We start from the raw sequence: 15,404 nt of genomic DNA, 5'->3' as shown, positions 1-15,404 counted from the left end.
CAGGGGCCAGGGGCAATATGTGAAGGTCCAGGGACAGAGCCCGAAGCCCTATGACCGGAGCCTGCCGCCCACCACTCCAGGGCTGAGGCCTGAAGTACCAGCCTCACCACCCCCAGGAAGGTGGGGAACTCACTGGCTGCCTCTGGAGTTTGTGGATCCAGAGGGGGGCAGGGCCCACGCCCTGCTGGTGCTCCTCCCCTCCCCAGTCACTGCCCAGAAAAGCCCCTCATGTGGCCACAGTGGAGAAACACTGGTATAGATCATCCTGTAGAAAACATAACAGGAATTGGACACAGAGAGAAAAGTCAAGCTTACCTTTATATTGGTGTTTAGCATCAATTCATATAATCCAAGAATATTTCACAATGAACATAAAATATACACACCTGTTTATGATCCAACCAACCACTGGATAATATTGTCACCCCATTATCTACCAATTTCATACATATACACAAAAATCCCCCAAGAGACGAAAAAATGAGCAACTTGATGTAAAGTTCTATTTTAATCAATTCTGATAGTACAATTATTTAAACACTAGCTTTAGAATAACAGCAACGAAACAAAGTCTGCAACAGTGAAGACTATTACATCAGTTATCGATTTTTTCCTAACTACTGTATAAAGCTTAGGAAATTACAGCTATTAGAAAACCTCTTCAATAGCTCTATTAGTTAAATATTCTTTAGCTGGTAATTAAAAGCCATTGTTTTCATGTTCTTTACAGCACCAACCAAAAAAAATTCAGCAAGTTGAAAATCCCTAGCTTTAAGGTATTTTTAATATCACACTTCTTTGGACTACTGCTGGTCCATAGCACTTGGAATGATTTCCTAAAAGGCAGCTGGTTCCCTTCCTTGTTTCCAGGAGCTAACTTGGGTTCAGAGACTTGACATTAAAACAAAACAAAAAAACTTTTCTAACATTACTTTTTCTCTGTAAGCAATTGCTGTAGCTATCATGAGATGTTGTGCAGTTACTACTCAGATGGGAATTGGTCCAGAAGTTCATGAATGGTAGGGAAGATAATTCATTAAATAATCTATTAAAACGTGGGTCACACCATGAAAAAGTTTAAGAATATCATATAACAATTTCTTTATTAAACCTCCAATTCAAAAATATTATTTTTTTAAACTCAGGAATGGTTATTTATTAAGCTATGTTAAATGGATTTAAAGAGCTCTGTGTAAGCTTGAAAATTTTTCTCTCTCACCAACAGAAGTTGGTCCAATAAAATATATTATCTCACCTACCTTGTCTCTCTCAAGATTTATATCAGTTCACTTGAAATAGTGGAGGCAACAGATCACTGATAGAAATCTCAAGTGCTGTCAAAGTTATGACAGTCATTAAGGGTAAAATGGCTATTCCTTAAGCTATAAAACCACAAGTGGTGCTTTCCCTCATTTGTCTTTTCACAAATTTGTTAATAAATAATCACTACATTTTACAGGACACTTTTGTGGCTTACTATTTTGTCTGTGTTTTGATTGGGAATTATAGGCAGGATATGACTTAGTAATAAAAAAATCTGCTTTCAGAAAGGAAAAATACATTTCAATTAGAGCGGGACCCAAGACAGGACGTTCAGATCCAAATCAGGAACGCAACTTCAAAATTCAAGGGTGTTCAGATCCAGGGATTTGTTTGGTTACTTCCCTAATGTCAATAATGGGTTCCAAATATCATACTATTTTTAAAGCCACATTAAAAATATCAGAATTTAATTTATTCTTATTATTTTAATTTATGAGCCGGAGATGCCCTCACAGGAACTATATTTGCGGTCAAACTCAGTATCACCCAAAACTGCATAAAAATGAATATATCATCTGATAAATACAGCAGCAAACTCCTTGTGCCCTCTGCCCCCTCCAAAATCCCTATCAAAATGATGGGTCTTTTGCAGCATGCCTTGAGGGTTAAACTTGACCTATTTTGGACCAGTGGGGGGGTCGGTGGGTGGGTGGGAGGGAAGCCTACAAAACAAAGATGCTACTCCCTATCTTATTAAAGCTCTGACTCCTAGTTTATCTAAAGATTTTGGTCACTTTCACCCTTGCATAGAAGCATGGATCATAGTTAGCCTCAAGTGAACTCCCGCTACAAGCAAAAACACAATCGACCCCTGATCTAACTAACCTCACAGAACTGCTAGAGTCGCATACTCCTCCAGAATAGTATCGCTGTACCTGCCCTGTCATCAAACCTGAGTACCTTTACTAGTATGCTAGAATCTTTTGCACTTGTCCTTCAAAGAGGATGCTCTGTGACCAGCACATAGAATTATGGGGTGCATCTGAGACCTAAAGAAACCTGATACATGTAAGTATGCAAAGGATCCTTGTTTTGGATATACGAGACTGTGATCCATAGACCTCTTGATGCCAACTGCAGAGGGCACAAGAGTTCCCAGGGGTACAGGGATCTCTTTAATTCACCAGAAGGGGTCATGTAAGGTCTCTACTGAAAGCCTGTGTCACATTAATTATCATAATCACTGTATTATGGAAATTATGTGTGGGGTGTTGATCATTGACCTCTGACCTGATCTTGAAGGATCTCTAGTTTTGGATTAAAAAAAAAATCTATCTGCTAAGCATGCTTATAAAATAATAATGGAAGCTATAATGCAAGTAGGGAAACCAGAGTGCACATATATATATATCATTATTGAAAACAGGCTTGGCTATAGTATGAAGTAGAAGTATAGTAAAAGTAAAAGTATAGTAAAGAATGCAGTTACCATACGTTAGTACAAATGATATATGCTTGACTGAAAGTTATGAAATCTGGCATATGTATCTTGTGATAATTTAGCAATGTGTCTTGTGATAACCCAGTAAACCACAAATGAACAAACAACAGAATTGGAGAGGCTTTTTCCAATAGCTATATTGAAGAATCAAAGTTATGATGAAAGGAACTGATGGAAATGGTTTGGGTAACTGTTGAAAATGTAATTATGGTCTCCCAGAATGCCAGATATGGTCCCCTGGAACATGAAGCACTGGTAGCGGGTCAAAACCTAATCAGATTTGGTCTTGGATGTATGTGTGTGGAATGAAAAAAAAAGCATCTAAAACGTTGTCAAACCCATCTCTAATTGGGACATCTGGGTGGTAAGAAGGCAGAAGCCTGTGTAGTCACAGCCTCTTATGTAGGTCTCCACTTACTTTGTTTCCAACGTCACCTCCACTGGCTCTATTAGGTTGTGAATATGCCAACACAGAGGGTCGTTCTGTTATACTTATTTCAATTTTCTTACTTTTGCTGTACTGATTAAGAGATGCAATTAAACAGGATTCACTTTAAGCATTCGCTTAAATCCTATGAAGTAAATGTGACTGAAGCATGTGTTTAAGAGCTTTACTGAATTCAGATGGACCTATGCATATGCTTAAGTACTTTGCCATATTAGGGCCTAGGTTATGGGCCTATTCCAAACAAGCATTATGGTATTCTGGAAATACAGCCCCACACCCATCCTCTTTAATCTTGTAAACATTTATGCGACTAAGAAATGCTACATATTAGTAGGACCACTGGAAAAAATAGGACTGCTCAACATGTGTACATTGCAAAACAGATTATTTCTGAAAGTGTAGCAACAGAAATTGCAGTCACAAAATTAGCTGCTTTAATAGCAGCATCTTGGTTTCAAGACTAACAGTTGATTTTAGGTTCAAATCTAACAAATTGTCTTGAAAATAATTCAAATTGTTTTTCTTTCACTTTTTTGTTTGTTTCGATTTTTAATTGGAGAGTCCTTAATTAAAGAAAATGAACACAGGAGCTAAGGATTTTGTGGACATCAAGGATAAGTTCCTTATCTCATTTTCCTGTCAAAGTATCAAGATGTACAGAAGGATAAAACACCTCCAAAAAGACTGGGGGATTGGTATGAGAACTTCACAGCAGAAGTATCCCTTTACAGATCACCTTATTCTGCTTAAGAGCCGCAGATGGCTCAGTGTTAAGAAAAGATGATAGCACCAAAGATTTCTAGAGTCAGCTACTGGAACAAGCTAAGCATTTTATGAGCAACAACTTCATTGCTATGGTAAATGTGTCAAAATAAGAGTTTGTTACTCAGTACAATATTTTAAGCCCATATTTCCCCAGAACTCCCTCCTGCTGAACAGAGAAAAGGACAGAAGGATCATCATACCCACTAGCTTAGGAAAAAAGCATCAATATGACATCATTGGCTGTCTGCTAGCTGAGAAAGGAAGAGAGGGATTATCTCAATGGTGAACATCTGGCTTGTGTATACAAAGGCAATGAAGATTTTTTTTTACACATAGTAATTCCTTCAGTTCCCCTTGATTTTTATCATTCAAAGGAACAGTAATGCTGCAGTATGCTTTAATAGATTACTAACATGAAAAAGAGACGGAAATTGTATCGATCTGATTTAGTGTATTAAATGTATGTATGCATATGCTGTACACACACATCTGTGATTCATTAGTTGCAAAACATAGTTCACTGTAACTAATCTCACCATACATGGGAATCACCAGGAGGGATGTATAAAAAACAAATTGATTTTATCACTATCAACTGTAGGTATACAAAACAGTAAGAAGGTTAAGGTTATGCCAAGTCTAGATTCTGGATCAGATCATAGATGAATCTGAATAGCAAACTGAAAAAGTTACAGAAAAGCCAAAAACTATCTAGGATGGAACCTTGAACCTCTGATAAATCAGGAGATACAAAGTCACTACCAAGAAAAAGTGACTACCAAGCAACTCGGGAACGTCTGAAACATGCTATCAAAGAAGCTGTAGATAAATATGTAGGGAAGAAGTTTCTAGCTAAGAAAAATCCATGAGTAAGAGATGAAATCATTGGTCAGATAGACAAAAGGAGTAAAGTAAAAGCACAAAGATCAACTGCAGAAAGAGAGGAATACCAAAGACAAAATCAAATGATACAGAATAAATGCAGATTAGTAAAGTCTGAATGTTTGAATGAGAAATGCAAGAACTTGAACAACAGGATAAAGAGAACAAAAAAAGTGACCTCTATCAAAAGATAATAGTCTTTAGCTACAGAAGAAAGGAGATCAATATGACCCTTAAGGAAAAAAATGGACACTATCTGATAGACTCTAAAGACAAGAAAGAGAGATGGTGAGAATATATCAAAGAACTATATGGTGATGATAACCTTCAAAAACTTCAAATAGGGATTGATGAATTAAGCACACCAATAATGGATGAAAAAATCACAGTGGCAATAAAAAGACTTCTGAAAGGAGTTGTGACAGAATACTAGCTGAACTGTTAAAAAGTATAGGGGGATGAAGGCTTGAAAGCTCTGTCAGATGTAATGAAGAATAAGTTTGAGAATTGCCAGAAGATTTTACAACCTAACTGTGTATCCAAATCCTTAAAAACAACACCACTATGGATTGTAAAAACTACAGAATAATTGACCTAATATTGCATGCCTCTAAGATGCATTTGTGAGTTGCTCAATACCAAATTAAAGGAAAGACTGATAAGGAAATAAGCCAACAACAATACAGGTTCGAATGTGGAAAGGGCATGATCAACACCATTATGAACTTGAAGCTCATATTGGAAAGATCAATTGAAATGGGGAAAACAGCATACTTGTGTTTCACTGACTTCCAAAAAGCACTTGACAGAATCTACCTCTACAAATTGCTCAATATATTAAGATCTGTGTGGATTGATGGATAAAAACTCTGAGTAATAAAACAATTACACTGGAATCAGAAGGTAGTTATAACAGGAGATGAAAATGAAAATCTAATAGAGATCAAGAGAGAAAATTGAGACAAGGTGATCAACTTTATTCAACATTTATAGCGAGTACTTAATTAAATTAATACAGGAAACAGAAGAGGGTATTAAGATGAGTGGAAAAATTGGTGAATAATTTCTTCTATACAGATGATAGTGCTGATGGCTGATTCGGAAGATCTCATGATGTTAGTAGAAATTATATATGAATATGGCAAAGAATATGGTCTAAAGTGGAACGTGGATAAGATAAAAACTATGGCGCTAGACAAGGATCCTGGGAAAACATGTAAGAGTCCAGTGAATGACACAGCCATACACATAAGAAATTATTGCTACTTAGGAAGCATCTTTACAGAAGATCAGATACTGAAGTCACACCAGACTAGAAAGAGCAACAGAGACATCTGGAAGAATAAACATCTGATGAGATTGGTGATTATTGGGATTTAGCAAATGCTATTAGAGATCTTATTAAAAGAATGAATTAATTTGCAGGGCACATTTTAAAAGGGTCAGTGGCATGACATGTTTACAGGCACTGGAAGGGAAGACTGGAAATGATCTTGGGTAAATGATGTGGTATACTGGGTGGATCAAAAGGACCATTCATCCACAAGAGATCAGCAGAGGATCATACAGAATGGAGTATGATGGTTGTAAACTTCCACTAATAGGGTACGTCTACACTACCTGCCGGATCGGCAGGTAGCGATCGATCTATCGAGGATCGATTTATCACGTGTAGTGTAGACATGATAAATCGATCCCCAATCGCTCTCCCATGGACTGCTGAACTCCAGCTCGGCGAGAGGCGGAAGCAAAGTCGACGGGGGAGCTGCGGCAATTGACCCTGTACCATGAGGATGCGAGGAAAGTCGAACTAAGATATGTCAACTTCGGCTACGCTATTCTCGTAGCTGAAGTTGCATATCTTAGGTAGACCCTTCCCGCCCCCAGTGTAGGCGAAATATTTTACCATTTGGGAATCTAAAAAATGTCAACTTTACTACTTTAAATAAAAAATCCAACAGATACTTGAAGTCACAATATCTGTATCCAGTTAAAATAATTTGTGGTGATAACAGTCACAGAAAGGAGAAAAAAGTTCTCCTGTCTCCTAAGCTTTTAAATACAAAGAGTAGAAATAACATGCTTCTAATGCCATTGGAGTTCAAAATGCATTCCCTTCCCAGCATTGAACATTAATTCTTTTCACACTTCTGAAAAAAAAATTGAAATTATTTATTCATGGAGGTTAAGTCCATTAATGTCTATTAGCCAGGATGAGTAAGGAATGGTGTCCCTAGCCTCTGTTTGTCAGAGGGTGGAGATGGATGGCAGGAGAGAGATCACTTGATCATTGCCTGTTAGGTTCACTCCCTCTGGGGCACTTGGAATTGGCCAGTGTCAGTAGACAGGATACTGGGCTGGATGGACGCTTGGTCTGACCCAGTATAGCCGTTCTTATGTTCTTAAATGCTTCAGTAGTTTAACAGTGCATAATCAAACCAAAATGATCTTTCTGTATTTTTTTAACAACATAGCCTATCACATTCAATATTAATTATGGATCTATTAAGGTTACTGCATAGAAAATCCATTTTCTTTCCTTTTTCTGGGGTTAAGTATTATATAAAGGAACAGCTTACCTTGAACTGTCAGAGTTGCTGATGCTTCAGCTTTTCCAACCATATTTTCGGCAACACAAGTATAAGACCCCATGTCTCCTGCCACAACTTTCCGGATTTTCAAGGTGTGATCATCACGGATTTCATATCTTAAACACATATAAAAGCAAATAAGGGTGACTATATAAATACAAAGAATATTGCCAGTTTCCTTGGTATATGAAGCATAAGCATAAGACGTTTTTGCCTTCAAATTCACGTGTTTCTCTGAGATATGAACACATTTAAGCAACACATGAAATATGCATATTGCCTTCAAACTATGGAAAAAATATTTCAAAACAACACACTTGAGAGCTTAATCTGATCTCACTTACAATGTGAAAATCAAGACCATCTCTAATAAAGTAATCATAGTTGACTGGTAAATCTGGTGACATTAGACTCTGGCCTAAAGACTTCTAATGACAATGCATTTAGTAAACATATTTAATGATATTTCTGAAAGAAAAAAAATCACTCTTATATTTTTGTTCATTTGCATGTAGGAAGATGTAAAAATCATGAGCTATAAGGGTTTAAAAGATTAAAAAAAGCAGCATTGTTGTTATGAACATAACCAAAGACCATCTTAAAGTCAAGCTAAAACATAACTCATTCAATCATTTTTATAAGGAAATAACATAGTCTTATAATATTCCCTCCAATTTCATCACCTTTTACTCATCTTTGCATAATGTAGCCAGTATGTTTCTCTTCCTAGAAAGCAGTTATTTAACCCTATATGCAGTGGTTTTTAGATAAATTATAAACTGGATTAACAGGAAACGGGATTTTGATGTAGAAGATGAAGGACCCAAATGTTACAGTGTGTCGTCTTTGGGGAAAAAAACCCCACCAATACTTTTAAAACTGATGATTAGGAATTTAAGCAAAATGAAAAAAAAATCTTCATAAAATGTGTTTCCTTTTTACAAGACTATTTTACTTTCCATTCTGTTAGGCCAATGACAGAAGAAATGTGAATTGGAGACTTGATAACAAAAAACGCAGGTCTCCTAAGAGCAGCACTATGCATTAGCAGGCTGCATCTTGCAACACTTGCAATTCCATTATCCACGTCTTGGTGCTGTAGCCTAATTATATTATCTCTTAGACATTTTACAGTAGTTTTGATAATTACAGTAGGTACTTCAAGTACAGAATTCATTCATGTTATACATTGTTTGAACTTGAAACTTTTGCTGTTTTTGTAGTAGGTTGTAAAGATTTTAGTTCAAGCTGTTTCTAAGGTTTCAACAGAAGTGAATTATATCTGTAAGCAGAGGACCATGGGATTCAGAAATAGAAGAAGTCCTATTAGATCGCCAAGCCCATCCATACAAGCACAGGAGTTATCCACTGTTAGATATTAAATTGATACCCGCACTTGATCTTATCCAAAAGGTAACTTAACATACTGCACCTTGCTTTTGGTAACTCCCCATCGTCTTTTCGCCATCTTACTGTAGGCACAGGGTCACCCCGAGCCTCACATTTAAACTCTGCACTGTCTTCCACAGTTACAGCCAAATTACTGGGTCTCTTCACAAAAGATGGTCTTTCTAAAGGAAAGGAAAGAAACACTGGATTACAGCTAAAGGCCAGCACTGCAAGACTTGCAGTGCCTCACGGTGGCTGAGGTGGGGATTCCAGAGTTACTTGTGTGCAGCCAGGTCAATTTTGCTGTACAAATCAGGGCCACCCAGAGGGGGGGCGCAAGTGGGGCAATTTGCCCCAGGCCCCACAGGGGCCCCCACGAGAGTTTTTTGGGGCCCCTAGAGCGGGGTCCTTCACTCGGAAAACTCTCTTTCTTCCGCTTCGGGTCTTTGGCAGCAATTAGGTGGCGGGGGTCCTTCTGCTCCGGGATCTGCCACCGAAGTGCCCCGAAGACCCGCGGCGGGGGGTCCTTCCACCCTGGGACCTGCCACCGAAGTGCCGGGTCTTCGGTGGCAGGGGCCCTCCACCACCGCAGACCCCAGGCCCCCTGAATCCTCTGGGCGGCCCTGGTAAGAATCACAAAAATCATGTACACAATGTAAATATGCAAATTACATCAGACCTGACTCTGGGCTTTTCTACACTACTGCTTAACTCGATGTACGTTATGTCGCTCAGGGGTGTGAAAAAGCCCTCACCCTGAGGGACGCAAGTTACATCGACTTAAAGCAGTGTCCGCACCCATGCTTTGTCGGCAGGAGACACTCTCCCATCGACTTAGCTTCTGCCTCTCATTGAGGTGGAGTAATTATACGCAGTACAGTGGCGAAGCTACATGAGTGCTGCTGCACGGATGTAGTGCAGTAGTGTAGACTAGACCTAAGTGGCCTCAGTTTCTCTCCAGTGACAGAAACAGATCTGCTGCAAGGCACCAAAGCTGACAACGGGCATCACTATTTTACTGTACCTTTGACAGAAGGCACTCATTAAGTATTGCCTCTCCAGAGACCCTGATGCGATGGCGAAGTACTGAAGATATTCGGAGGCTAGTTAAAGCCACCACAGAATCTTCAGTATGATTGCACCTTGTCATCAGTAACAGTTTATGTTTGATAGAATCATTTCAAGTGTTAGAGCAAAGAGAAAAGTGATCATTTTCTTTCTCACCAGCACAAAGAAAAAGAAAATTACTTCTCTATAATTCTTGTTCACAGAAGTTGCTGTTATCACGGGTCCATGCTCATAGCACATATAAGCCAGGAACATCTATAGGTTTTGAATTTTTGGACAGCTAACCTCAACTCACATGAAGTGGAAGAGAACATCCCGCTGAGCTCTAAATGTAAGTTGCTGAAAATGTTTTATTTATATATTTGAAACATGCACTTTCCACCCTGTGGATAAGGTGGGTAGATGAGTGTGAACTTATAACAACATACCCCTTACAGATAAATATATTTTCTCCACAAGGTACAGTAAAAATTATAACAGAACCTCACTCCTGGAGTCTAAAAGTTGTCAGGACTGCCTCTACAAGAGCCCAAACAATAGGCAGAGGATGTTATAAAAGAGATACCATCACAAACAGGTTTAATGCAGCTAACTGGCATAAAAAAAGTGTTGGTGCAACAGAAGCAAAACAGGTTTACCTGCACATTTATTTAGAAAGTAATAAAAATCCCCAAAGCCCTCAAGGCATGTAGGTGCAAAAAGGTGGCAGGGAAGACTGTTGGGCACGCCAAAGCCAGTACATGAAATTCTGGAAATGGCAAGCCTAGATTTATTGAAGGAGAAGAGTCTAGATAATGATGTTTGGCAAAATTATGCAAAAGAAAAATGATTCTAACCTAGAAAACCCTATAACAATGAAATGCTGGACTGCTAGGCAATACCAGTGAACATAGCACTCATGCAGTTCTTTAGATCCATAGTCTATAGGAAGGTTAAGAATGAAAATGCTGTATTAATAGTCTAAGGCCTGGTCTACACTGGGGGGGGGTCGAACTAAGGTACGCAAGTTCAGCTATTCGCCGCGTAGCTGAACTCGAACTACCTTAGTTTGAACTACTCACCCGTCCAGAAGCCGCGAGATCGAAGTCCGCGGCTCCCCCGTCAACTCCGCCACCGCCGTTCGCGGTGGTGGAGTTCCGGAGTCGACGGGAGCGCGTTCGGAGTTCGACATATTGCGTCTAGATGAGACGCGCTATGTCGAACTCCGAGAGGTCGAACGCTACTCGCCGACCCGGGCGGGTAGTGTAGACGTACCCTAAGAGTTTCTGCCTGGTTCAAATAAGTATTAGGGAGTTTTCATAATAGACTCTCAGTAAATATCTTCAGAATATATAAGAAGGAAAGGAGAAGTTTGGCTGGATAAATGTCAAAAATGTCATCTCTCCAGCTGAGAATACTTATCTATATGTATAAGTGTGTATCTATCTATCTATCTATCGGAAACTGAACCTGTTCTCTCTAGTCCTAGGCTAGTGCTGTAGCCACTACATCATTCTTCCTCTCCAGAAGGGAATCTTTTTTTTTTCCAGGACAATAATCGGAGATAAATTTTGAATTAAAGAAAAACAAAAAACTAAATGAAAACCCGTGAAGATTCCTTCTTTCTTTCAGTCTTCAGAAAGGGGAATCAAGCTAATACTTTCCAATAAGACAACTATAACTCATCAATACTACCATTCCTGGGATAATAGTAAATAGTAATTAACCAACGCAGCTGCATGGGCACTTAATATATAAGAATAAGAACCATATTCATGCAAACAAAGTTTCTTGTAAATTTCCGGACTTCAGAAAGTCTGGAAGTCCTAACAGTTGACTTGACTTAAATTTACCTCTAAACCAAGTGCTTCAAAGGTACCTGAAATAGAAAACATCACAGCAATATACAGGAAAATATCTTGAGCTTCCAAAAAAAAAATTACCACACTGTCTTGCCGACTGCTGAGAGGATGCCAACATAGTTTGAGATGCTAAATACTGTCAACATATTAAGGAATCCCCTCCACTCATAAACACTGAACAGGATTTCAAGATGTCCAGCACCTCAGCTCTGAACTGGACTGAAAATAAATCAAAGCACCGAACACTGAGGGAGCAGTGCCTCAAGCAGAATAAAATACCAGTGCTAGAGATAGGGCCAGCACTGAGGAACTTGAACTGAATCCAGCTATTTTCAAACTTCAATGTTGCTGTGAAGTTTCCAAACTGATGGGTGTAAACTGTGCACTCAAAGTGTTTGTTCCCAATATAAACATGGTTAAGCTGTTTCCAAGCCTTATACTGCTTTGAAGCAACACTTCACACTGAGAGTCCAGAATCAGGACCACACTGAAGATCCTGAGGCAGCCATAAAATGCCAGAGATATTCTCAGGCTGCACTGCAGACATCATAAGGTCTTGTCTACAAAGGCAAAAAAGGTGTGGTTTTGCAGTCAAGGTAGCTTGAGTTAGCTTAATTTGACTGAAAATCCCCTTTAATGATGATTAGACATCGTGTAATGTTTCTAGGATCATTTGAGCTAGTTGTATGGTAGCAAATTTATGCCACTCAGCAAGTATCAAAGTGGTAGCCCACCTCCTGTTTTACTAGGTCAATGTATATGTATGCATAAAGCAGATCTATCCATATTTGAAGATTTCATTACATAAATGATTCAGTTAAATTTCTGAGATTATATTAAATTCCTCATGGAAGGAGAAAATGATACATACGCTTGTTATTGAAGTTAATTTTTTTTGATATTATTTATAAATTTTTTATGGTCAGTAAAAACTGGAATTACCTGCAGTGTGAAAACCAAGTCAGATCTGACCGCATATGTGAAAAAAAAATCTACATTTTCTGTTCACAAATCAGCATAGTTTGCTGACTTGTGTTCATTATTTCCTCTTTACCCTCAATTTTCATCTCATTCTGGAGTAACAAACCTCTTTATTTCAACAATATTCCACTATGTGCTGAAGAACGGATATTGATGATAAATTATTTTCTGGAATATGGCATCAGGCAGCTATCCATGACTGTCACAAGAACACGCCCAATATGAACATGGCAAAGGAGATGGATGATTAAAAAAAAAACAACAACCTTGCTTTAAAACTGCTTCTCCCGATACCAAAAATGAAGCTGTATTAAATACTGGCATTTTCACTAATGAAGTGTCACACGACGGAGTCTCTCTTACCTAAAACGGTGAGCTCCGCCACTTCACTCTCTCGTTCTCCCACCATATTTGTTCCAACACAGACATACTTGCCAGCATCATTCTTTTTCGTGTAGGTAATCATGAGCTTTCCTCCTCTGATCTAGGACAAATCAAGAATAATAAAAATTACTTTTAAAATAATCAATTAGATAATGTCCGTAAAGTGCTTTAAAAATGTACCATGCTACGTAGATGCTAAATATGATTATGAAACTAATTGCTGAATGTAGACTCTTGCTTGGTGTATCTCATTTACTGCACATTGACATTTCACCAATAGAAAGCATAAAATACAGAATACTGAGCAAATTTTATTTGGACTTCCATCTAAAATGAGAAAGTTTTAGTCTCCAAAGCCTTTTAGTTATGGATAACAAATAACCATATGAAATCATGCTTTAGGAATTTGGGGTTGAATGGAGAAACTAGGCTAATTAATAAGTTTCACACCAAAATCATTTTGTTCACCTTATTAGCTTTATACCTTTTTATTTCTGTATTCTAAAGCCTCTTCACTTTTGTGGATCCAGAAGATACTCCACTTCTATTTGTCTACTGCCCAATAGTAGCTGTTCCTTGCTTCTGTTTAATGCTTGATACAGGGCCGGCTCCAGACCCCAGCGCGGCAAGCACGCGCATGGGGCGGCCCTTTCCCGGGGGGGGGCGGCAGGCTGGGCCGGCGGACCTGCCGCAGTCATGCCTGCGGGAGGTCCACCGGAGCCCCGGGACGACCGGACCTGCCGCAGGCATGACTGCGGAGGGGGCGCTCGTCCCGTGGCTCCAGTGGACCTCCCGCGGGCCACTGTAGAACTTATGGTTATCAAGCCAGGGGCGGCTCTACCTTTTTGGCCGCCCCAAGCAGTCATGCGCGGGAGGCGCCCCGGAGCCGCGGGAGCAGCGGACCTCCCGCAGGCATGACTGCGGACGGTTCGCTGGTCCCGCGACTCGGCTGGACCTCCCGCAGGCATGCCTGCGGCAGCTCAAGCAGAGCCGCCGGACCTGCGAACCGTCCGCAGCTGCGGGAGGTCCAGCTGAGCCGCGCGACCAGCGGACCCTCTGCAGTCATGCCCGCGGGAGGTCCGCTGCTCCCGCGGCTCCGGGGCGCCTCCCGCGCATGACTGCTTGGGGCGGCCAAAAAGGCAGAGGCGCCCCTGGCTTGATAACCATAAGTTCTACAATTTCCTTTCTACTGTTAGTATATCAGAATCAGACACATCTAATATGGTCTTTGCATACAAATTATTTTAATGTCTTTCTGCTTGGTGATGAAAATATATTTAATTCCCGCATTAGGGACAAATTTGTCTTTCAGCACTGAGTTGCGGTCTTCTTGTTTATAAACTATGAAAGGTTTACAACACCAGAAAAACCCTCTCACCTGAATCACAACTTTACATTTAATTAGATTCCACTAACCATAAAGCAGTTAAGTACCTCACCGAAAAAAATGAAAAAGGCTATTTAAAAACTGCTTCTCATTTAAAAAAAAAAATCTGACTTCTGTTCTCATGCACCACCAGGAGTGTGGATCTGCTTGCTTATGCCCTCCATTACTGGTACTGGCAGAGTAAATAAATGATGCCTTTTTCCTAAGATGGATCCTCAAGAAACACCATACCTCACAACTTGTGTAGCAGTAAGATATATTTATACCAAGATTTTGTTTTAATGGAAGCCTAACATTTAGCTCCTAAATCCACATTTATACAAAGAAGTAAGGGTTCGACATTCAAAAGTGCTGAGCACTCAGGCAGAGGTATACAGAGCCTGCATTTGGCAATATCTGGAGTGAGCTAGCTAACTTCCTGCTCATATTTACCCTAGTTCATTTCTTTGCAAGTTAATGACGTTGAATTGGTATAAGCAAAGAATTCCCCCGTGACGTTTCAGATTGAACAGTGCTACATTTTACTTAAAAAGAGATTATGAAATATAAGCCAAAAATCTGAATCCTTCTTCATTTAATAAAAGCCTTGGTTAATTAAGCTTTTAAACTTAAACAAAACATGTTCACAACAGAACAGAATGCATACATTAACTTGAATAAATCTCCTGTTGCCTGCAATTCCACTTAAATATTCTTTAATGATTTTTGTAAGTTGGAAAGTCTTAAAACTCAGATCACATATGATAATAATTTAAATTGAAATGTAGCGGAAAAAAAAAGGTGCCTATAAAGTTACATTAAAAGGCCTAATACAATCAGTGACTAGCCAGAGAATGTTTACAATGTGAAGTATTTTGCACAAGTTGCCTACAGCTAGAAATCTATCCCTGAGAACTTGACATCT

At 39.3% G+C, this 15,404-nt stretch overlaps 1 protein-coding gene across 4 annotated transcripts in view; it reads right to left on the bottom strand.

The window, feature by feature from the left end:
* Nucleotides 1-15,404, bottom strand: part of ROBO1 (roundabout guidance receptor 1) — a 431,492-nt gene that overhangs the window by 103,598 nt on the left and 312,490 nt on the right. For all 4 annotated transcript variants that reach the window (XM_045002116.1, XM_045002117.1, XM_045002119.1 and 1 more), the window contains exons 4-6: nucleotides 13,093-13,213; nucleotides 8,883-9,021; nucleotides 7,439-7,566 (exon numbers count right to left, since the gene is read on the bottom strand). In XM_045002116.1, the coding sequence (XP_044858051.1) occupies nucleotides 7,439-7,566; nucleotides 8,883-9,021; nucleotides 13,093-13,213 (388 nt within the window). The remainder of the gene's footprint in view (nucleotides 1-7,438; nucleotides 7,567-8,882; nucleotides 9,022-13,092; nucleotides 13,214-15,404) is intronic.

This window comes from Mauremys mutica, chromosome 1, assembly GCF_020497125.1.
Source record: "Mauremys mutica isolate MM-2020 ecotype Southern chromosome 1, ASM2049712v1, whole genome shotgun sequence".
NCBI classification, from domain to species: domain Eukaryota; kingdom Metazoa; phylum Chordata; order Testudines; family Geoemydidae; genus Mauremys; species Mauremys mutica.
Note: the sequence above shows the minus strand (reverse complement) of the source record. Positions and strands in the feature narration are given on the sequence as shown.